This window comes from Neopelma chrysocephalum, unplaced genomic scaffold, assembly GCF_003984885.1.
Source record: "Neopelma chrysocephalum unplaced genomic scaffold, ASM398488v2 Primary Assembly neopelma1_71, whole genome shotgun sequence".
NCBI classification, from domain to species: Eukaryota; Metazoa; Chordata; class Aves; order Passeriformes; family Pipridae; genus Neopelma; species Neopelma chrysocephalum.
In genome coordinates this window covers 4,888,138-4,912,328 of record NW_020897731.1, presented here as the reverse complement: position 1 = coordinate 4,912,328, position 24,191 = coordinate 4,888,138, and the positions used below count along the sequence as shown (strand labels likewise).

Below are 24,191 nucleotides of genomic sequence, written 5' to 3'. Positions count from 1 at the left end.
TAGATTACCTGAGATTCCTCTCAACCTGAGCTATCCTGTGATCTAGATAGGAATTCATGTTAATGATTGCAACCTATAACCCAAATTATTTGTAAAAAGATGATTGATAAATAAAATTGTAATTCTCTTTATTGTATAGTCCCTTTCATCAATCCATTTTGTGATTAGAAGGATGAATTTTGAGGTGGCAGAAACTTGTAGCCTCAATAGTAAGATTTGGGTAATTCAAGACCTAACTCTGCCTAAAAGTATTGGCCCCTCAGCATCCCTGATGCTAACACTCATCTTGTGCTGTCTCCCAGCACCTCTGATCTGTGCCCTTTCCACGGCTGTGAAATTCAGCCCCTGGTCTTCACAGGTAATAGTGACATAAGCAGCAATTCACAACATTTGGGTATATTTACCTCATTTGTCACCCTTCCTTTACTGTAGCTCTGCTGCAATGCAAGGACAAAATTAGTTTCTTTGGACTGCAAAACTGGAGTAAAAGGCTGATGAAACAATTATTCTAAGACAGAATTTTTCAAACTGTAGCTCTATGTATGTGTTGAGAGATAAAAGGTTTATATTAGTCAGACATAGATACTTTTATTTGCTGGTAGCTGCTAAGGGAGGCTCATGATGACTCTGCGCCACTGGTCACTTCTTCTTTTCCTGAACTAGGTGAATTGAGATGCTACTATCTTATCTGTAATGGAAGAACAGTAGGTGGAATGAGAGGTTTCAAGGTGCTTACATAGAGACACAAGAGCCTAAAAGGGGGGCTGAATTTTCAATCTGCTATATTTTATGAAACACTGTCTTGGAGCAAACTGGTTCCTATTCATATACATACAGTTATTTGAGAAGTTTATCTTATAATCAGTGCAATATATCTTACCCCTCTTTTACTGAGGAAGAGAAGTTGGGGGCAAGAAAATACAGAGAGAGATAGAAAACAACCTATTTCTCCTTTGAAAAACCTTTTTGTCCAACCCCCCCAAAATCCTTGAATTAAAATGCATTTTTCATGTTTTTCTATATTAATCATCAAATTGAGACATATCAGAGAAGCAAGGACAGCAACTAGAGAGGAGGAAGAGACTTTTCAAGAAAAGCTGCAGGTTATTCTTGTACCAAACATGGTTTTTTAAAGTATTTTTCTTTTTAATCAATAAGGCACTACTTTAAATTAATAATTTCCATTAAAAGGAAATTCAAACGTGATGCATTTTCTCTTTAATGATGAAGTTGGGATCAACCTTCTTTTCTGTCATTGGAAGAATTTAATTGGCTCATACAATATGGTTTCTCTAAGAATGTAAGGACATCTCCCACGAGGATCCCAGGAACACAGTTTTCTTATACAGCCAGTGCACACTCCAAGGGCACTACCACCTGTAATAACCTTAACTGCATTAAAATCAATCCCAATTAGAATCAGATAAATATCTGAATTAGGTCAGAAATATCAATTGTTACTCTAAGAGTAAGTATGAAGCCATTCTGGATTTGAGTTCCTTTCCCACTCCATAAAGCAACCCTGAGATGATGCTATCCCTAAGCATACAATAAAAGTTCTTTCACGCAGTCCAGTATAGCTGCCTTTCAGTCAGGACAACCCTATGAAAGACATACTGCTACAGGGGTAGGCAGATAAGGGACATTCCATTTTTCTGATGATTTTGATATTTCCAAACAAGGTGTCTACCAACTACCATTCAGCATTTAAAAATTCTGAGGGCTGGATTCCTGCCTAATAGACTCTTGCAACCAAGGAGCCAGGATGTTCCAGCGACCCCCACAAAGCAGCCAGCCCCCAGGATGCTGAGTATCTGGGGGAAAAATCAATCCCAGAAACCAGGAAGGTCTAGGCAGGATTTCACAACTAAATTTATTTCTTTCAGTCTCCAGCAAGAACACGTTTCAGATGAAATACTCTCATTTGACTTTATGATTTGGGTAAATATTTCAGTTGAATCTATCTAACAAGTTTTCATCTATCCTTTCTAAAAAGACGCGTAAAAAACTGGTATCAGTCCTGTTCCTCAGTGTCTAGACAACCTGATTCCATCTCTACAAAACTCAAAGAACTTGACTCAGAAAGGTAATGAGTTTCATTAAAGCAGTATTTTCTAGTAAACAGATAAAAGATTTGCTTTTCATTGTTTCTAACAAGTGAAATAGGGAATAAATGTTCTTCCCCTGTAGCTACAGAAATTTGAAACAAGTCCAAACAGCTTCTCTATTGAATTTATACAAGCAGCAGCTCTAAGCTCATAAAAATATATCACTGTGAAGCCTACAAATATGGCTTCATTTTATTACTCTTACAACAATAATTTGGACCAATAAATATTTTACACTGAACTTGTATTCTGTCTGCAACATGAGTCATCTAATTTCCTAGGACTTCACTCTGTATCTGGAATTCAAGTTTCATAACCCACTTGGGCTGTGCCTGGAAATTCTAATGGTGTAAGTGGCAGTTAGTTACATGCAACAAAGACAAACACAGACCAGCCCACGTTACACATGACTGGCATTTAATGAAAGCCTGGGTCACAGTTTCTTTTGCTCTGGCAAACGTACTTTTCTCTGCAAGGTCAGCTGATTTCCATGGAGTCCCTTGCAAACTTAGGCAAGACTTTGAATCATACTGTCAGTGTTGAGCCTTAAGGGTTAGAGGCCACCACAGAAAAAAACCCCAACAAAGTCTTTTAAAAGCAACAGCGCCCTTAAAGGAACACAATTATGCTGTATATCATCTGGTAGGTGAAAGCATTCAACCTTGAACACTGTGTTTAATGAAGGTTACAAAGCATCTGTGTGTCTGGGCATATTCTTTTATCCAAGGTAACCATATCCCTACTGTAGCTATTGAAAGTACCTTAAACATCTTTTAGTTTTAAGAGCAATCACAGATTGCTTTAGGCTTCTTGAAACAAGAAAAGACCCCATAGTCAATAGGAATTTTTCCTGTAGCATAAACCCAGGGTACAGGTGACCACACAGTGGGTCCCAGTCTTGTCGCTGAGCAGGTAAAGACATCACATTGTCTGTGGGAAGGATGGGTCCAAAGTGCCCTATTAGTACTGGTGCTTCTGAAAACACAAGGTATGATTCACCTCCTGCTGCTTGTGTGAAAGAGAAGTGGGCCACGGCCTTACCTACCTTTAATCCCTTTAAAGCCAGCAGACATCCTAGACAGCTGCAATGCTATCAGGCTCTGTCTAGGAGTGAACTGTATACAGCACACTTTTCAGTTCTCTATTCCTTACCAATGTCACACACTAAAGCCTAAGTCTAGCCCTCAACAATATACTGCAGTACTAGAAAAAACGTGTGTGTATTTATTACCTCATGCAAGTTTGTATTTGAGTTGCAGAGTATAAATTTAGCAGTCTTTCTTTCACCTAAGCAAGAAAGCCAGTAGCATACACTTCAATTAGAGTATGCAGATTAGTTCTTGCCTATTACTATTAAGTTCTCACAGACTATGTAGCATTGGCACAACAGGGATTTGCTTCTAAAGAAAGTAATAATGGTACACAAACACACGCACACACAAAAAAAATCTGGTATGATATAGTCCATCAGGTGGCAGGTACAGAAAAACAAAGGGGGGCAGAAAAAATGCAGAACGGTTCTCTCAATCACAGTAATCCCCTCTAAATACTGAGATGGAAACTGTCATTCTGAAGAGCATGAATATCTTTCTCTTAAAATAACCTGAGGCCAGTCATTCCTAATTTAGAGTAGCCAAAAGACCAAGCAACAAACTAACTTGTCTAATAGAGACCTTCTGGCAGTTTCCCTACATTTGTACATGGCTGTGAGTAGAAAAAAAAATCTTCCAGCTCTCAAGCTAAAGATATAATAAACCTAAATAACATAAGAGGCTTTTTGACATTGAGAGATGTCTGAAATTACAAGTCTGGAAGCATAATAATGCTTGAATGGGAAGGCAACTCCAGTCAGTTGTTTACTCTGCCTCCTTTCCCCATTTTCAGGTTTTTTCTGGATTTGAAACTGCACAGCAGGGCTCGGATGCATGGATTGCTGTCACCTGCCCTGAGTGAAAGTGTCTGTGTGCTGCAAGCAACTTCCAATGGATATAATAGCATTTGACTTTTTCCCTCTGATTTCAAGTGGCTAGGTACCACTGAAAATAGAGATCCTAACCTTTTCTCAGGTTAGGTTTTCTCCGGTTTCTCTCAATAACGTTTTCAAATCCCACTGATGCTTATGGCAGCATGAAACCAAGGCTCTTTAGGCTACACTGGAAACTGCTTCACACACGCTGGTGCTGGGGCAAAGTCTCCCCCAGGGCAGCTTTCATGAAACCAACAGGAAAGGACTCTCTCTGCTGGTGGTTTTCTCCTGCTTTAGCAACCTCAGCTGTCAATGAATGACTCCAATAGCAGAAAGGTGAGGATGGGGAAAGAAACCTACCTGCATTTTCAGCACCTGCAAGCTCTGCTGCCCTTGCAAGGCTCTGCTAGCCTTAGGATGTCACCCTGAACAGAAGAGTGGAAAATCCTGTGCAGCTGCAACTCCTCGACTTATCTCTCCCTCTTGCCCAGAGTTCTTGTCACCCACACAGCTGTTTGGAAAGATTAAGCTGCAATAATTATCACTTTCTACTTAACTCCTTCTCTTTATATAGCAATACCTTACCTGAAAGGGGTACTCTGCATTCTCAAAGGAAGAGTCTTAATTATTTGCAAAGCTGTAACAAGTCCGACGCATCTTCTGGAACTTGGATCTCAAGTTACTACTAATCTTTTTCTTCCTTTACTTTGTTAAACCCAGCATTCTTCACATCATGTAAAAGCAATCATTTCGAGTCTTGCATGACCAGGTAATAATCTCCGTTTCTTACTACAAACAGCATTACAGTTAGGGGAAAAAAAGTCTTAAATATTTATACTGAACTGCAGAATTTTGACAGGCCTCTTTCTTATGCAGTATAAACCTCTGTGCTCAATGCTCACCTCCTGGAGCTTAAAGTACCAACCCCAGAATGTTTGCCTAGAGAAAATGAATTAGAAGGCTGTGGCACAACTGCATGCTTCGCAGAGATCACTTCAAATAAAAATCTACATTGAACTATGAGACAGGGCTGTGAGGAATCTTCAGATTAATCCTTTATTTATTTCTCTGGAAAAGTTCAATATTATCACTTAATTATCATTTATCCTCTCTTTTCACTGTAATGTTCCTCTCTGCATGATTCACTTCCACCTATGCTTCACCTATACAGCACACCCTCACTCACTCTTTGTAGTTAAATCATGCCTGAAAATATTTTTAGGAGATTAGGCTTTTCAGATTTTCCTTGCACCTCCTTCAGTATTGTCTCTAGACCAGTCTGGTCCCTCTCACACAGTTTCTTTCCATCTGGTACATTTCAGTTCTTTTTCCTGCATTTTATTGTTTAATCTAGGAGCTGAACTTAATTTGAAGAATGCTGGACCATAGAGAGAATATGTGGTTAAGGTGCCTCCCAGCCTGGACCATAATATTACATCTCCTCAATATTGCCATTACTAAATGCACTCTCACTATGTCTAAGAAGTACAGCTGGTTATCAACAGCACTGGGCATTGACAGAAGCAAACTCAGCTTTCAAAAAGTTTACAGATTAGCCTGTTGTATATTTGCTCAAATCTGCTACCCATTCGGAACTACTGTCTCTTTCCAAAGTTCGTTTCCCTATTTCAGCTGTACTTTCTACCACGAACAACCAACCTGCTCTTTTCTACCTCAATGACAGCTCCTCTTTGGACAGCCCAGAAAGCCTTCTTCTCCAGACAAGAACTTTTTCCAGACCAGAGGCACAGTCCCTTCTGTCAACACTAACAGACCTCTACCTGTGGACTGCAAAATCCCAAGCCCTTCTTTCAAATCCAACAGCTCACATATCTTGTGTGGTACAAGGTTTCACCACCCAAGAGTTCATTTTGGACTGTTTCTGTTAAGCCACAGCTCTATCAAAAGGCCCTACAAGCAGCACTGGCTTGCTCCGCAAGTACTGGAGCAAACGGCTTACAAAGTGAAAGGGTGGCTCCCCAGATTTATATTGACTTCTTACTTCTATCAAGAACCACACTGACTGGTGGCCACACTGTCACATCCAATCTGAATGCCTGATAGGTGCTCGCCTTTGGGGGTGAAGGTAAAGGACAATGTATAGGAAAGCGGAAAACTTCAAATGTGTTTTACTTGCTCAAAGACGAGCTTATAACCTCACACTCCCAACCACATACATCTTTGCATACTTCCCTTCCCTTTTCACTTCTTTCATTTGTCTCATCAAAATGGTGCATTAGTCATGTCTTTACACTCTTGTTTTAAGTTAGGCCCATCTTCTTTACATTTGAGACCTGAAGTAACATACTTTTTATTTCCTGAATTTTAAATAACATTACAATATATACCTATTTAATTGTATTTTAAAATTCAACACCTGAATTCCCTTAGCTAACTGGATTGTACCACTAATTCCTCCTTGATTTCCCTAGAGTATTTCCTGGTGACAAAATAGAAATCTGTGAGTCGGAATTGCCTTGAATTGCTAAAGTCGTATCTGCATTACTTCAACCTGACAAATGTAAACTTTGTTGTGTAACAGGCAGCTCCAACATAGATGATACAGAGAAAGCTCTAAGTACTTCCTCAATTAAGAAATTTTCATGTCTTTGCTCTTACAGCTACCTTCCACCTCTGCATTTCTAAAACAGTTACTGCGAGAAACAGTGGAGGGGCAGCACAGTGTTTGAAATGAAGTTTTAAAATCCTGCTGATACTTATGGCAGCATGAAACCAATGCTCGTTAGGCTACACTGCAAACTGCTTCAGACAGCTCCAGAGCTGAGCTAGCAGTAAAGCCCATCTCCAGCGCTGGGTGAGAGGCACTGTGGTACATCCTGGGAGCCACATTGCCTCTGGTGAGTCACCACCTTCTCCCTCCTGCTATGCGGGCATCCCACCTCTGCTGTCTTCCTGTCTCTAACACAGGTCCTGTCCCCAACATGGGCCCTGTCCCCAGCATGGGCCCTGTCCCCAGCATGGGCCCTGTCCCAAGCCTGGTCCCCAAATTAGCTGACTCTGGGTCTGAATAACTGGTCATTTCCTCCAGCAGAGTTTTTTCCTCTGACAAGCTCCCATTTAATTTACTGTATGGGCAGAACACCCCTCCCTTTGCAAGTATGGCACGTCAGCCATCCAGGATATGCTGGAACTTCGGTAAAATCAGACATCCCATGTTTCACATCCTCCTTTTTGGATAATGAGGGAAGCATAAATGAGTATTGGCAATGTTGCATTGATCATTTTAATTTCTCATTCTTTTGGCTTTAAGAATTCTCATTTCCTTTTTCTAAATTACTCATTACTCAATTAACCAAATAAAAATACAGCACATATCGACTTAGTGTCACTCTCTCTTATCACTTTTCCCACAGTTCAAGAGACACTACCATCATCTTGTCAAATGAATTTGCTTTGAGGAAATTATAAATTTGCTTGTTAAAGAGAAGTATGCAGGCAGAATGGACCTATACTCTCATAAAGCATTAGATTTAGTCGCTCAGAACACTTGAATTTAAAAAGTAAGGATTACATGACAATGAGACATACTTGAAATAGCTTAAGAACTGAATAACTAGTAGATCTCGAAACCTTGTCGGCAATTGGAATTCATTATCAAAACATTGTGAAAATGCTTCCATTGTGAATATTAGGCATCACTATTGCACTCACTGATGAAAACTTGTGAAAAGTGAAGAAAAGTAATTAAATCTAGACTTTCTTTAGCCTTTTTTTGAGACACTGCAAGAGATCACTGTTTAGTTTATGAAAAGAAAACAAAAAAAAGAAAGAATGCTGAGAAGTGACTCAATTAGAATAAGAAAGTATGTTTTTGGGCAAAACATATCTTTAATCTACCTGGGAAGGTGATAATATAAAGCAGTGGCTTGAAGGTACACTTAGATACCTTCGGATTAAAAGATACACATATGTTTTCTGTTATTATTTTGACACCAAAGATAGTTAATGATTGGAACAAAATACTTAAAGAAATGGCAAATTTTTCATCTTTTCATTCTTTTATATCAAGACTGCATATTAAACATGAAATGGGTATTATTGTATCTGATCTAGGTATCACATGGAAGAAACAGTGATCCCTTATGACTGAATTATGCAGGTCTATAGCAGTTGAACAACCTTTAAGCTTTTTGGTTTCAACCTGTTTGAAAGAAAATCAAAACCCACTGTCGTGCCATAAATAACAGGGTTAAACAGCAAGGCTAATTGGTAAGGAATGTAGTTCTCCACTAGACTATCAGGTTTATCATAAAACATACATGAAGGTATTAAAATGCAAAGCAAAAAGACTATTATTGTTTTCATTTTTTTAGTAAACACTCGTGTAATGTTCTATTTCTATCTTAAAAAATTAAAAGTAAAGTGTTTGCATATTTCTATTGGTGCTAAAACAATTACATTGAAATGATATAGTACTCTTAAATACAGAAAACATTTTAAATATTAAATATGCAAAATATAAAATAAAATACATTTATAGTTATACCATCCTCTTTTTCCTTAAGTAGTTGCATTTGCTTCTTGAAAACCTTATACAAGATTCGATTTAGAGATACTCCTTTTAAAACATAATTGAGTACTTTTCATTCCTTAGACATTCTATTACATATTTATTTAACTAATTAATTTAGCCATGAAAAAGTATGCCTATTTGAGGCTGGAGGCAGACAAACAATTGTAAACAAAACAACTCAACACACACACCTACTTCCTGTAATCCATTTGAAATTGCTGGTGATACTTAAACAAACATAGCATTTTGTTCGGCTTCCCTCAATAGAAGTCATGATTAGAAAACAGAGTTCCATAATTGATTGCTTTGGTTCCTCTTATAATTTCAGTGCAGGCCAAGGCTGAAGGAAAAGGATTTAAGATAATATACAATATGAACATTTTTTCACGGCATTAGTGCACTAAGCTGTTTTTTGGTGCAGTAAGTAACTGTGACCTGACATTTCCAGAGCCCTGCACCCAAGGAGTAAATGAACAGTGAGCAAGTCACAGCCAATGGTCAAAGAAGGTGTACCCACCTGATAAATAATGCTGTTAAACTCTTAACAACAGATGAGGAGAAAGCTGAGGTACTCAACCAATTTTTGTTGTCAATGGCAACTCCTCTTCCCACACTTCTCAAGGGGATGGACAGCAGGATGGGGACTGGAGGAGCAAAGGCCTTCCCACTGTAAGTATAGATCAGGTTCATGACCACCTGAAGAACTCAAGCATACACAACTCTCTGGGACCTGATGTGATGTATCCCAGAGTGCTGAGGGAATTGGCTGATGTAATTGCCAAGCCACTATCCATCATACTTGAAAAGTTGTGGCATCCAGGTGAAGTCCCAGCTGACTGGAAAAGGGGAAATATTGTACCCATCTTTTAAAAAGGTACAAAGGAGGACCCCAGGAACTACTGACCTATCAGCCTCACCTCTGTTCCTGGGAAGATCATGGAACAGTTCCTCCTAGAAACTGTACTAAGACACATGGAGAACAGGGACCTGATTCAAAACAGTCAACACAGCTTCCCTAAGGGCAAATCCTGCCTGACCAACCTAGTAGCCTTCTATGATGGAGTGACTACATCAATGAACACGGGAAGGGTTACAGATGCAATTTATCTGGACTTCTGTAAAGCCTTTGACACGAACCATCACAACATCCTTCTTGCTAAATTGGAGACAGATGGATTTGGTGGGTGGACTGTTTGGTGGAAAAGGAATTGGTTGGACAGTCGCATCCAGAGTGTAGTCATCAATGGCTCAGTGTCCTAATGGAGTCATTGACAAGTGGTGTCCCTCAGGGATCTGTATGGAGATCAGTGTTATTTAATATCTTCACTAATGACACCGATGAAGGGATTGAGTGCATGTTTGCAGGTGCCACCGAGCCAAGCAGTGCAGTTGACACACCTGAAGGATGGGATACCATCTGGTGTGACCTGGACAAGCTCAAGAAGTGGGCCCATGGGAATCTCATAGTGTTTAACAAGACGTGGGTCAAGGCAACCCCCAATATCAATACAGGGGATGAAGGGATCAAGAGCAGCCCTGCTGAGAAGGACTTGGGGGTGCTGGCAGATGAGAGGCTGTGCATGAGCTGACAATATGGGCTTGCAGCCCAGAAAGCCAACCATAATTAGGGGTTGTATCAAAAGAAGAATGGCCAGCAGGTCAACAGAGGTGATTCTGCCTCTCTGCTTCCCTCTGGTGAGACCCCATCTGGAGTATTGTGTTCAGCCCTGGAGTACCCAGCACAGGAAAGACATGGACCTGTTGGATCGAGTCCATACGAGGACCAACAAGATGATTAGAGGAATGAAGTACGTTTCCTGTGAGAAAAGGCTGAGAGAACTGAGTTTGTTCAGCCTGGAAAAGAAAAGGTTTTGGGGTGGCCTAATTTCGGCCTTCCAGTACCTGAAGGGAGCCCACAAGAGAGAGGCTATTTACAAGAGTGTGTAGTGACAGGACGAGATGGAATGGTTTCAAAGGAAGTGAAAGTGGGTTTAGATTAGATATCAGGAAGAAATTCTTTATTGTGAGGATGGTGAGTCACTGGAACAGGTTAGCCAGAGAAGTTGTGGGTGCCCATCCTTGGAAATGTTCAAGGCCAGGTTGGATGGGGCTCTGAACAGCCTGGTTTAGCAAATGTTGTCTCTGCCCACGTCAGGGATGTTGGAACTGGATGGTCTTTAAGCTTCCTTCCAACCCAAGCCATTCTTTGATTCCATGATTTTATAGTGTCCTGCAAACCTCCCATTAGTCCACTTTCAGCAGGAATATTAACCAATGTCCTGTCAAAGATTGGAGACCACTGTAAGTTGATTAGATCCAACTCACACCAACCTCCCAGTCCCCACACAGCAGCCACGGAAACAGTTTTTAGTAGAAGAATGGAAAATATCTGGCTGGTGTACTTGTACAGTGAGAGCCCAGTCCTGCAATGCTTATGCAAACAGCTCCATCAATGCAGATGGAAATTGAAACATCAAACCCTAAATCAATGTAAGCATGTGCCATTGGAGAACAGCAGCTCTCAAAGCAAGCTCATGTACAAGCAGCTATTCTTTCCAAGCAAAGTTACAGAAGTAAAACTACAGAAAAGAAGTAAAAGTTTGAAACAGAAGTTAACTCTTCAGGCAAACAACACTAAGACCTGTGTACAATCAGTGCTAATTGATCTTCTTTGGGAATACTCTGTTATATCTGTCAGACTGAATGGAACTGATCAAAATCAACTGAGAAATTAATTCCCTCATCAGCCTTTTTTCTTTTTTTTTTTCTCTTTTTTTTTTTTGGGGGGGGGGGGTTGTTTGGGCCTGCATTTTACTCACAGTAAATTTCAAGAGTTTGACTGTTGAAATAATGGATGAAGTATGTTAATGCTGGTTTTAATGCATTTTATCTTAAAAAAAACACATTTCAATTCATGGCAAATACAGATCTATTTCAATAAATTAACCCTATGACTTAAATCCCCAGAAGGCCTTTTCCCCGCTGCTCTTATGAAGCAGCATTTCTGTCATTCTAGACATCCATCCTAAATTCATCAACAGAAAGCATTTCAGGGGAAACGAAAAAATAAAATAAAAAATCAGAGCCACCTTGTAAAGTCCCAAGAAAATAAACAAGAAGTAGAAGAAGTAAATACAAGTGCTATCACTCTGTTATTCACGCGACCTCTCGTGGGTGTTATTTTTGTAGGTACGGGAAGGAGGCAATCGAAGAAGCTGGAACTCCTTGATCCTTGCGGGTCCCTTCCAACTCAGGATGATGTGGGGATGGGGTGGGGGGACACTGGGGGTGCTTTCTGCGGATAGACATTCGTTTCCCAAAGCCTGTGATATTATTTGGGTAAACTACTATGTCGGCACATACATGGGTGCGGACACAGGCACAGACACGGGCGGCAATGCTGCCCACCCCACCGACCCACTGCCCGCACCCGGCGGTGCCCGCAGCGGGCAGAGCTCAGAGCCGCGGGCGGGCGGGCTCTCGGTGACGCGGGGCGGGGCGGGGCGGGGCCGTACAAACGGGCCGGCGCCGGGCACCGCGCTCCGGCTGCGGCGCTGCCGGGCGGGCGACGCGGCGGCAGCGGGCGCTCCATCGGTCCTCTGCTCGCTCCGCCGCTCGCCGCTGCCGGGCGCGCTTCCCCCGGCTCCGCCGGCACCTGCGGGCGCCCATGGAACAGCGGGGCGAGCGCTGCCCCACGGCCCCGCGCCCCGGCGGTGAGTTACGCACTGGGGAGGGAGCGGCGCGCCGGGTGCTGCCCTACGCAGCGCGGGAAGTTTTCGGGGTGGAAGCGGGTGCCGGGGCGATCGTGGATCGCCGGGGGTGCACAGGCTGTCACAGGGCGCTGCCGCCCGCCCGGCACCTGCTGGCGGCAGGTGGGAGCCCCGCGGCCGCGGGAGGCGAGCGCCGCACGGCGCCACTGCGGGGCTGGGGAGCGCGGTCGCCCCGCCGTGCGGTGCCAGTGAACCGCCCCGGGAGGGACCCGCGGCGCTGCCCCGCGCCCTCCGTACTCGCCGAGACAGGCTTTGGGAGGCAGCGCTGTCTGGGAGGCAGCTGGAGGGGAAAGGAGAGAAAGGAGGGGAGAAAAAGCAAGGCGGCCGGAATTACCTCCGGCGTTACCTGGCCAGGTGTGGCCCCTGGGGCGCTTCTTCATCAGCTTTCCCCTGTGGCTAAATGACAGGCACACGTAAGGGCACAGTGGCAAGGCTGTCGAAGCGGGGTGTCAGCGTGCGGGGCTCCTACCTGACAGAAGAACACTTGCAAAAGCTCCGCTGAGCATCTTTGATCCGTTTCCACGCTGTATGCTGGAGCCGGCTGGATGCAGCGTGCTGAACTGGAACCTGGCGAGCTGCTTAGGGCTGGAGGGAGAGCGGTCTTTGGGGGTTGGCCCGGAGGGTACAACCTTAACTCCTGCTCATTTCTGTTTTGAAGGACTGGCTTCCTAGAATAGTACAGGGAAGGCTTGCATACTGCAGTTCTCAGTGTGCTTTCCAGGGATAAATGTGTGCGTGCAGGTCAAATCTTTTGGGGGCAAAAGGATGCAGAAGGGAGCGGTGGCAGACCCCGGCTGGAAGAGTTCTGATTTGGTCTCGTCTTTCAGCCAGACGGTCAAAAGATCAGGAAAGGGCACACAGCTAAGTACAGGCAATTCAATCACCTCAGTTGACTGGGAATTAAAGTATATGATTCTCCTTCCTCTCTATGTTAGTGCAGTAGGTAGAGGGCTTTCCCTGTTTCAAGACTGTTCCTCTTTGGATACTGGGTTGGACAAAAATATCTGAGAAGTTCTAGAAATACCGTGCCTGAATGGCATGGGGATGGAATGTCTGCAGGGAGCATCTTTCTGGCTTGAGAGATCCACTCATTGCCCATTCCCACCGAGAGCTTCTGCAGTATATATGGCACATGAACGTGAGTAGAACAGGTTCAGTTTGGTGAATGCCCGTGTACTGTCTGGCTATCAAACTTATTGTAAATCTAAATGTAATAACTTACAATTTACATCTGCTAGCATTTCTTGCACTCTCGAACAAGTGCATTTCCCACATTGCTCAGAAACGAGAACCTCTCAGTAAGAGCACAGTCACTGATATCAACTTCAGCTATGTCTTGCACAATACCCCCTGTTTTGGTTTTTTCCCTATTTGGAAAATGCAGAGATTTTTGACAGTGCATAGCCAAACCAATGCCTCTGGTAGGTCAGCAGCAAGACTATGCATCTGAAGCAAAGCCAGTTACTGCAGTGGAGAGACACTAATTTGACAGAGCAAATTCCAACCCCAGGACTGCCAAGTTCCCATCTGTGTCCCTTCCCTTGTCAGGATACTACCTGTGTTATTCTGAACCAGCCATATGCTTACACAGACATTACAGAAAAAGAGAGTGAGTATAATATATACATATTCATACAACTCTTCTGCTTTTCATTAGAGGAAACCAAGAATGTTTTTATTAGCCTGACTAGTCTGGGATCTCTCCCTTCCCTCTAGAAATGCCACCCATAGCTTATAAGTTATCAGAGTCGAAAAATATGTTAAAGCTGACGGATTTCCATTAAAAGTTTTGATAATAAGAAAAAGAAAACTGTAATATACCAAGGCAGTCCAAGATGAGAGATCCTGCTGGGTCATCTCACTTGTCACTCCAGAGCATGAGGGTTCTCTCCAGGTCATTGTGTAGTGCTTCGCTTAGTAAATTGATTGGTTTAGCTAAGTCTAATACAGTGATGACCTCACTAGTATGCACTGTGCTCCAGTATTATTCTGAAGGCAGGAGAGTGGAAGACACAGAAGTCTACTTGGAATATGAACTAAAAGATTATTTGGAGGTTTGGGACTTTTTTTGGTTTGTTTTGTTTTTATTGTTTTAAATATCTTATTAGTATTTGATACAGAGCCCACAGCTAGAGAGAGTGGTGAGAAATTGCTTGGCAAGGGAAATGAGAATGGAATTGCTTAGTCTGCTGTGTTCCCTATTTTAATACATCCAGTTAAGGTGAGCCTTTGTACAGAAAGGGAGCCAGACAGGGCAGAGCCATCCTTTCACACAGCTTGTTTTCTTGAGGACAGCTGTGATGAATTAGGAAGCAACTCTATTAACTGTGCAATAGATTTCTGCTTCCTAATTAGAATGTGACCCATTTTGCTTGGAAAGTGGGGTGGCGAGTAGTTTCTGGATTTTGAATTGAGCATTTGTGTTTATGGGGGGACAGAGAAGGCAGTGGTAGAGTGTACCCACTTTATGAAAAAACGTGAATCTTGACAGTTGTTAAAAAAATTGCTAGAAGTTGGTAAGGGGATTCCATATTAGCATTCAGTATAAAAAATTCTGTGCATCCTGAGCTTTTCAAGTTTATTTTTATTCTGCTGTAATGTCCCATTTTATTTTTACCTGCATGAGGTTCTCTGAAATCTAGGGTATTCTCTCTTCTAAAAATTTTTATGATCTCTTGGCATGAAAGACTGAAATGGTCCCTTCTGACCTTAAGAAAAAGAGTGAATGTTATATATAACCACAGTCTGTTATAAATTTGCTACCTTATTGCTCACACTGGAGCTGAACTCCTTCTTTAGAAGTCATGAACTGGTGGCCTAGCTAATTTGCATAAACTGTATTTATCACAGCAGGTGCAGAAATACAGCAGATTTCAGCCAAAAATACTTCCTACCAAGTCAACCTTTCTCAGCTCGTGAAGTTCCTCTGACCAGAAATACACTTTAAAAGTCTAGAAGTTTTGAAGTCTTAGAGCTCATAGACAATATATCATCCTGATAGAACTGAAATTATGATTAGATTTCTTAACATGCTGACTATAAAAGTTAAAGCCATGGTTTAATCTCTATTGGCTGTGCAAAAGTTTCAATATAATTTGGGAAATGTACCTAGACAGTATCATCTAGGCACTGTAAGACAGGTTCATACACTTAATTATTTTATGTCCCCTCTTAATGCGCAAATGGCTTTTTTTATATACATGAGGTGATCAATAGTTTATGCCCCTAGAGAACTACGGTTTCAGTAGTATGTAGTTCTATTTAATTTATTATACTTGTCTCTGTAGCACTCACTAATGTAGGCAATTACTTGTAGTTAATTACAGGAAACTAGAATTCAAGTATTTCATTGACATGCTTTTTAAAACTTCTGTTAAATGTGATTAAAAAACACATAAGGGGGGGTAGTAGAGAAAGTGTTTCTTCATGAAGAGGGTATTGTGAGGCAGATTAATATTTAAAAATAGCAAAATGCAGAATATATTTCTGAGAAAAAACACATTTCATAAATTAGATTCAATTTGAAAAAGGAAAAAGAAATTGCTCTCTTGCCTTTCTTGCTCTTGATTGAGTTTTAAGTGATAGCTGTACTGGGGAGTTTTATGTTAATAGGATACAAAGTGGCACTTGAAGAGCTCATATAAACAACTAAGGAATATATCCTGTGGTGGACACAGTCTATTCTTGGTGGAAAGGAATTTATACTGTTTATATCAATGAGTTATTGAAGAGTTTCAAGTACACTGCAATTGATCTAGTTCAGGTTTTTTAAATATATCACTGAATACAAATGTTCAGATCACTGACTGTTCATCATTTTAGAAAGTTTTTTGTAGAGTTGGTTAGCGCAGTTAAGGGAATTTTGCTTTTCCAATAGGAGAAGCCAGCATAGCAGATGTGTGGGTTGTACTGCACAGCTACTTTTAACCGCCAATGTTAGTCTTATATTTTGCAGTACTGAGTGCTGAAATATGTGCAAGGGAAAATACAGTCCACAAATTGTCCTGAGGTTCTATCACATCTGCAAAACTAAATATACTTTATATGAACAGAATGTTTTACTCAGATTTTCAACTCTAATCTCCCTCTACAGACAAACTTTAGTAACTGAACTACGGCTTTCATTCAGGCCACAATCTGGTTTTTTGAGATGCCTGGGCAGACATCTTTCCAGTGAAAGGCTTCAGTTTTGCAAGGAGAGAAAGTGAGGACATTTGAAACTTAACCTGTTCATCCACAGTCCTGAGAGAATCATAAAAACACAACTTCTCTTTGATGAAGGTGAAGTCACCTGCATGCTTACGGAAAGGATGCAATCCTCCCTCTCCTATTACTGTCCTGGTAACTGTGTCCCATTAGCTCCAGTAAACCTCTGTGTGTTGCTGTGGCCTTTTTTTGGGAAGTATGTTGCTGTCAAATCTGCCAGCAGACTCTACCTGATGCTTACTTACTGACTCCTTATGTTTCCTTCTACCCCCTTGGACAGCTAACTTGAAGGTTCTTATGAAAGTTCAGAGCTAAATCTGATCCCATTCCATTCCCAGCAAAAATGGGAATATCAGTCCAGCAAAAACTACCTTATTTTTTAAAAATGGATATTAAATTAAGAAGTATATGTAATCTAGGTAGTTTAGGCCATGTCGTTGAGTGAGGATAAATATACTGGGGCATTGAAATACCTTGATAGTATGGTAAGAAATAGTCAAAAGTCATAACATAGTGATGTGTTTCAAAGAGCACTGTAATATGCTTAAAAGTCAATTAAATATGGCAGCTGTGGCCCTCATACTGCATTTACTGAGAAAAGCTTCTGTTTATTTCCAAGTTACTGTTACTGTTGAAGATATTTGAATCATAAAAACTGATTTGATTGGCAAAGTCCACATGAAATCTTGTTGAATAAACAGGATAGCACATTTCGCTAATTAATTGGGGAAAGCTGAAGAAAAGATTAAGCAAAAGCAATCAGACTTTTCAAAAAGTGTTGGTATAATTGTCAAAGCACCATTTAACATAAACTGTTTCTTTTACAACTTGCTCATTTACTTGTAGCAAAGACAATAGTAATGACTGTCAGTGAAATTTTTTGTACTAATCTGGAATACAAAGTCATGGAGTGAAGTCATATATGCTCTGCATGATTTGTGGATGCAGTGAAGAGAATTCTTAAAGCAGAAAAGTAATTTGGCAGAGTGGCTGCTATAAACTCCTTAATGCATGCTTGTTATTGTTGAAAGAGTTTTTCAGACCCACAAATTATAAAGCTATACGTTTGCATCCTTTTATATAAACTGCTGTAATTCTAGACACCAAGCTACAGATCTACATAAAACGTTAAAGAGGACATAAGAGATGAAATCTGAATGACAACCAGTTTATATTCTGCTTTATTCCTGGAGACCACTTTGCCCACACAACATATGTTTTGTGCTGAATTTAGAGACATGCTCATGTCCATTGTGTTGCATTAGTCTAACACAACAAAATAATTGATTCAGATATCAAGCCTATACAGGCTGGGAGAAACAAAACAGAATGGAAAGAAAAGGCAGACAAAGCTTTATTACTTGCAGACAAAGCAACAATAGCATATAGGTACTTTAAATGGCATAATTACTAATATGGTTCATTGTGACTGCATAAAGTAAATGATACAGATACTGGAGCAGTGTTCTGCAGTGGAATATGTGCACCTAAGCAAATAACTGGGGAGGAACAGTGAAATTCTGTATGTCTGAAACAGAAGATATTCCCCTGTTATTCTGAGGTTTCATGCTGCAACAGAAAATAGTTGCTTTTGTTTATTTAGAAAAAGCTCTCTACAGAAAAAGTGTTTTGGTTAAGAATGGGAAGACACTGAGCCGGGGCTCCACTGAGGCTCAAAAAGCTGTCTGAGGCCCCAGGTACCTCCCCTGTAATATCCCCTGAGTCTGATTTCAAAGAGCAACACCGGCCAAAACAAGAGAAGGGCTAAGAGACACCTTGCTGTGTGTTTTCTCCAAAAGTTCCTATGCTGTACTCAGCCACAGGAAGGCTTGAATAAAAAAGTAGGCAACTGAGTAGTATGCAAACTAGGAATTATAAATTAAGACTCCCAAAGAATTGATATATATATAAAAAAAAACCAAAACCAACCAAAGAAACCAAAAAACCCACCCAACCCCCCCCAAAAAACCCCCAAGAACAAACAAACAAACAAAAACAAACAAACAAACAAACAAAAAACCCCTAACCCAGGAATGTGTTGTCACTAATATCTGGGGCCAGCAGCTAAAAATTAATCTCTCCAGATACAGTCTATGACAGAGCTTGCAATAGCACATTTCAGTCTGACTTTTAAAAAATAAGAGTTCCCTCCATTAGGCTTTAATGTAACTACTTTCAAGACAGTTCAACCTGTTCCTCCCTGGAATCCTATTATGCTTTTCCAATAAGGTGTTAAGACTACAACTCAGGCCTGCTATTTATGGAGCTAGTGACTTAAAATATACTCTGAAGTAAGTGGCTATTCCTTTAATCTGTGACCTTAAAATTCAGCAAGAGTTGATGTTTTGTTGTTCTTATGTACTGAGCTGCCCATCAGTCACTGATCCAATCTGGCTGGTGCTGTGTTGTTTGCTCCCATTGCTGCTGAATATGGTGGCAGCATAGCTCAGTGGGGACATCCACCATGAATTTACCCATATCGAATTTCCTGTCCCCCAGTGTCTCCCCCCACTGACATCCATAGTGTGAGGCTATCAAGACTGTTTCTTGTTAAAACTGAAGTAGATTAAGCTGAGAAAGATTAACAGAAATGGTGAGGATGGGGAAAAAGAGCAGAAGACTAACGACGGCAGCCAAATGATTTTCAGCCAGAGAAAACAGTGGCCAAGAATGGAAAAACAACAAATTCCTCTGCAAAGTTGCCTCACATCAGACATCATAGAGCAGCCCAGGGCATGACCTGCCTGAGAGAGGGCATGCCCACAGGCTCAAAGCCTGTAGGCATAGAGGGAGGCATTCTTTTTATTTCCCATCTCTCATGACACTTTACTTCCCTCTCTTCCCAGCTTTGATTTCTGTTTCCTAACAATATTGCTGGCTTGTAGCCCTTTAAAAATGAAAAAAGGGAAAGCACAGAAGCGATAATCAGTAGCAAACATCAGGAAGCAGACCTGCTCCATTCAGGATGGAGTCATGACCTCTGTAAATGCAAAGCTATCAAACAGAACTTCAGATCCCTTAGAAACACATCATTAGTCCTTGTTGCACTGGGACTTAGCTTATTGTGGAAAAGTCATTAGTTTCTTTTCAGATTCTCTGGAGAATTTCCAAAACCTAACCCTTGCATTTCCTCAGGTTGTTCATATGTAATTTCATATTTCAGCCCTTGTTAGCAGGTACAGTACATGCTGTTCCAAGTTTAAATTCATAATTACAGTAACCTACTAAGGCAAAGCAGTCAAGTGCTCAGCCATCATGGCTTTTACTTCTAAATGGAGTTAGACCATACCAAAGTCATACACCAGCCCTTCACTGAGGGTATAAAGTTTTTGAAAGGGATCTTAATTTTAGGGAACTTGTGTACACAGCCTGCTCACAATGTGACAATCTAACAGCTAAACTGCCTGTGAGGCTATTACAATTTCACTTCAAACACTGCATTAAAAACACCCTGACCTTTAAATGGTGTTCAGTGGTGGTATTTAGTAGTCTTTTGACAAAGTCTAACGTTGGTTCTTTACATCACAAAAGCTTGCTGGCTAACTCTCAAAATGACCTACAGAAGTACCCATTGTGTATTTTCTTTCCTGAGGATCAAGACTGGAACCACAACTCTTTTTGTGTTATGTTGATTCAGTCATACTATAGTCTATGGTTTCGTTATCTTACCTTTTTATGGGCCCAGCGTGCATACCACCTATTTTATCCTTAGAAACCCTAAGCACAAAGCAAAAGTTAACTTCACTTAAAAATGACACAGATCAACTTTTCCTTGGTCTTCTATTCACCCAGAGCTCTTCCTAACTTCTTCCCAGGAGAATGCTGCTTTGTCATGGTTGGGCAGCTCTACCTATGTAGCATAAACCTTTTTCCCAGGAGGCTTGACTTCTCAGATTGCTGTCACGTAGTTCTTTGGGTTGCTATAATACCCAGATATCCTACAAGTCCCCCCGTTTTAAGAATACTCTTTTTGTCCGGTTCACAACTTTTCCTTTTATATGCTCTGTTTCTAAGATAAACCTATTCTTGTAGGTTAAAAAAAGCACTTAATTCTCTTGTACTTGTGGTTCAACTCCAAGGAAATCAGATTTTTTAAAAAATAATAACATTCTGGATGAATCTTGAGTGCAAGAGAAAGATTCATAATGTTTATATCTCCTGATGACTGGAAATCATTTTCTCATGGCATTGTTATGCCTGTTTTTTAAAACATTTATTTACACCAAAATATCTATGAGGCTAGAGTTGGGAAAGCTGAAGTTTGTTCAGTTGTGAAAAGCAGAAGATATTTGCAGTGTGACTTTAGTAGTGATATGTCTGAATATAAAATAATCTGCTTTTTTTTTCCCTCTTTCAGCAAAGTTTCTGCTTGAGAAATACATGTTCACTCAGCAAAACAAAAACAACTTTTAAAGGTTGTTCTCAGTGGAAATCGCTCTATGCCCAATTACCTGCTTGAGTGAAACCAGACTAAGAACTTCTGTCATGGCAGCTTTTCTGCTGGGAGCTGTGTTGCTTATTGTTCAGCCTCAGATAGTGCCTTCCAGACCAGCTATAAATTCGAATGCTGAGACTTCTTCTCAGTCTGTTCAGAGAGAGCTTTTAAAGAAAACATCTCAGAAAAATGACTTTAAGGAAAACATTCATTCTAATGGATCATGTCAGCAGCTGCCACAGACTATTATTATTGGAGTGAGAAAAGGTGGAACAAGAGCTTTGTTAGAGATGTTGAGTCTCCATCCAGATATTGCAGCAGCAGAAAGTGAAGTTCACTTCTTTGACTGGGAAGATCATTACAGAAATGGATTGCAGTGGTATATTAATCAAATGCCATTCTCTTATCCCCATCAGATCACCGTGGAAAAAACTCCAGCATATTTCACATCACCTAAAGTGCCTGAAAGAGTTTATAACATGAACCAATCAATGAGACTACTCCTTATTTTAAGAGACCCAAGTGAAAGAGTACTATCAGATTACACCCAAGTGTTCTACAATCACATGCAGAAGCACAAGCCCTATCCATCCATCGAACAATTCCTGATTAAAGATGGTGAACTCAATGTGGACTACAAGGCAATAAACAGAAGCTTGTACTACATTCACATGCAGAACTGGCTGAAGTATTTTCCTCTTGATCATATCCACATTGTAGATGGGGATAAATTGATCAAAGATCCCTTCCCAGAAATAGAAAAGGTAGAGAGATTTTTGAAGTTATCACCACAGATAAATGCTTCAAACTTTTATTTCAATAAAACTAAAGGCTTCTACTGCCTAAGGGACAGTGGTAGAGAGCGCTGTTTACATGAGTCAAAAGGACGAGCACACCCACAAGTAGATACCCGGTTACTCGAGAAACTGCATGAATATTTCCATGAACCCAACAAGAAATTTTTTGAGCTTGTGGGCAGGACATTTGACTGGCACTCATTTGTGCCTAGTTAGTGGTAAGCTTCAGAACCTGTGTTCCAGTGTACAGTTAGAAAAATTAAAAAGGGCATTTAAAGTATAATTTATTTGTAAAATCCATAAATACTTCTGTACAGTATTAGATTCACAATTGCCATATATACTAGTTATATTTTTCTACTTGTTAAATTTGAAGACATTTTGTATTGTTTTTCATGGTTGTTAACATTGTGTATGATGTGTCTGTATGAAGAAACTAAATTATTTCATTGCAGAAGATGCTCTCTTGAGAATGTGTTGTCTTTTTAATAAATAAGAAATTCATTTCAACAGAGCCTTGCTGAATTATTTGAATACTTTGGCCTTCCTGGACTATTCAGGATTTTTTTTCCTCTTAATTGCTAATGAATATGCTAAACTTTACATTTCCATTTTTCTTGCTTTAACGTGTGGTTTAATAATTTATTTTTTTGTTTGAAAATATTGTTGTAGTTAACAAATTGTTCCATCCTGCTTTGTAAAATTATTTCTTGATAAATTAGTGGTACTTACATGTGTTGGGACATGCACACCCAAATTACAATGGAAGTGTCTGTGTAATATGACATGTTAACTGCTATACTTACCTTACCTTTGTATTTACTGTTATAACAAGTGCTCCTCAAATTCTTTGGCAGTACAGTGCAGGTTTTGTGGCACGTTTTTAAAGGTTCTGTAGGGACTAGCTCATAAAATCCAATTAGCTGTAGAAATATGGTCAAGCTGAAAACTTCTTACAGTCTCTGAATGTATATATACTTCATAAAGAAGTAGGGTTGAGAGAATTTAAGCAATATAGAGACTTTTTTCAAGGCTGCTTAAGACTGTTCCTACATTTTATAGCACATTTATGCTTTGCCATCAGTGAAAACGAACACTCACACCAGAAAAATTAGCTGGTCTACATTTCAGTAAGCATCAACTTAATTCATATAAATATTACCACACTTGTTCCCCTTCTTAAGGCTGTTCTGTGAGCTGAGAAGTTGCTTCATGCAACTGAAAATTGCCTATGGACTACTGTTTGTTTAATCTCCTTCCAAGAACCTTTATGCCAAGTCTTGATTAGACATGTGTTGTGGGATTAACCCAAATTCCAGGAACTTTCCTTATTTTCCATCTGGTAAAAATGGAAGTTAGATGTTAGTACATTGGTAAAAATTGAAGCTGTCCTTATCTACAGTGGTTATGATTTCTTGTTAACTATCAGTTTCTGGAATAGGAGCTAATCCTATTTCTACACAAGGCTTCCTACAGTACATTCATTCTGAGGTCCTAATTTTCGTTTTATGATCTTGAGCTTAGTTGTCAAATGTGCAGTGGCAACACCCAGTAAATTTGATCTTGTAGCTGATTGTTACAATCCTTTGTAAAATTTAAATGTAGATTCATTAATTTTTTTCTGGTGAGCTGGTGCAAACTTGGGCACTATGACAAGGTATAGTCTTGGATGCAAATATCCCATATTATGCCTCTTGCATGAAAATTTGCAGATGCTGCCCCTCTCTTCTCCCACTCCTTGTGTACCTGCCCAAGCTGTATTCAACCTCAGAGAGGTTGGTGGTATTTTATAAAGTAGAGCTTTGACAAAAGCCTACAATGAAATGGTATTGTACTCAATAAAATATTTTCTGAAATTGCATTTTTCCTTTCTCTTTTGTTGATCAGTTTCTAGTTTGGAAGACCAGAATCTGGGACTCAACTCCAGTTTAGCTTCCAGTTGAATGTTACTTAAGAACTCAGCTGTAGACTAGGGGATTGATTGGAAAGCAGTTGTTTGCTACTGAGTTGTGCCTGCTGACCCAAAATACACAACAAGAAGAGAAAGTTTATGGTGGCAATAATGTCAAATATTACATGAAGCAGATGCCAAAAATAACACAATTATACTACCATCGTGCTGCTAATAAAGTTTTAGAAAGGAGAAATTCCGGGGATTTTGTATAAGGTAGGACAATATTTTTTTCTATGCTTATTATGCCATTTTCTTCATAATGTGATCTCTGCAAGAGCCACATGTACCAAAGAGATTTTGGCCCAAAAAAGAGACTTCCCACCTTAGTATAGTCCTGCCTTCACTACGGTCTCAGACTAATCTCACCAAATTCACCAACTTTTTGCTGGAAAAGGAAAAATACTACCAGGGCATGTAACCA

General features: G+C 40.4%; 1 protein-coding gene across 1 annotated transcript; it reads left to right on the top strand.

The window, feature by feature from the left end:
- The first annotated feature begins 12,226 nt into the window (after positions 1 to 12,226).
- On the top strand, positions 12,227 to 23,677 carry HS3ST1 (heparan sulfate-glucosamine 3-sulfotransferase 1). Its single transcript, XM_027686654.1, has 2 exons — positions 12,227 to 12,321; positions 20,942 to 23,677. The coding sequence occupies exon 2, from the start codon at positions 21,070 to 21,072 to the stop codon at positions 22,030 to 22,032; it is 963 nt and encodes a 320-aa protein (XP_027542455.1). The 5' UTR covers positions 12,227 to 12,321; positions 20,942 to 21,069; the 3' UTR covers positions 22,033 to 23,677.
- The last annotated feature ends 514 nt before the right edge of the window (positions 23,678 to 24,191 follow it).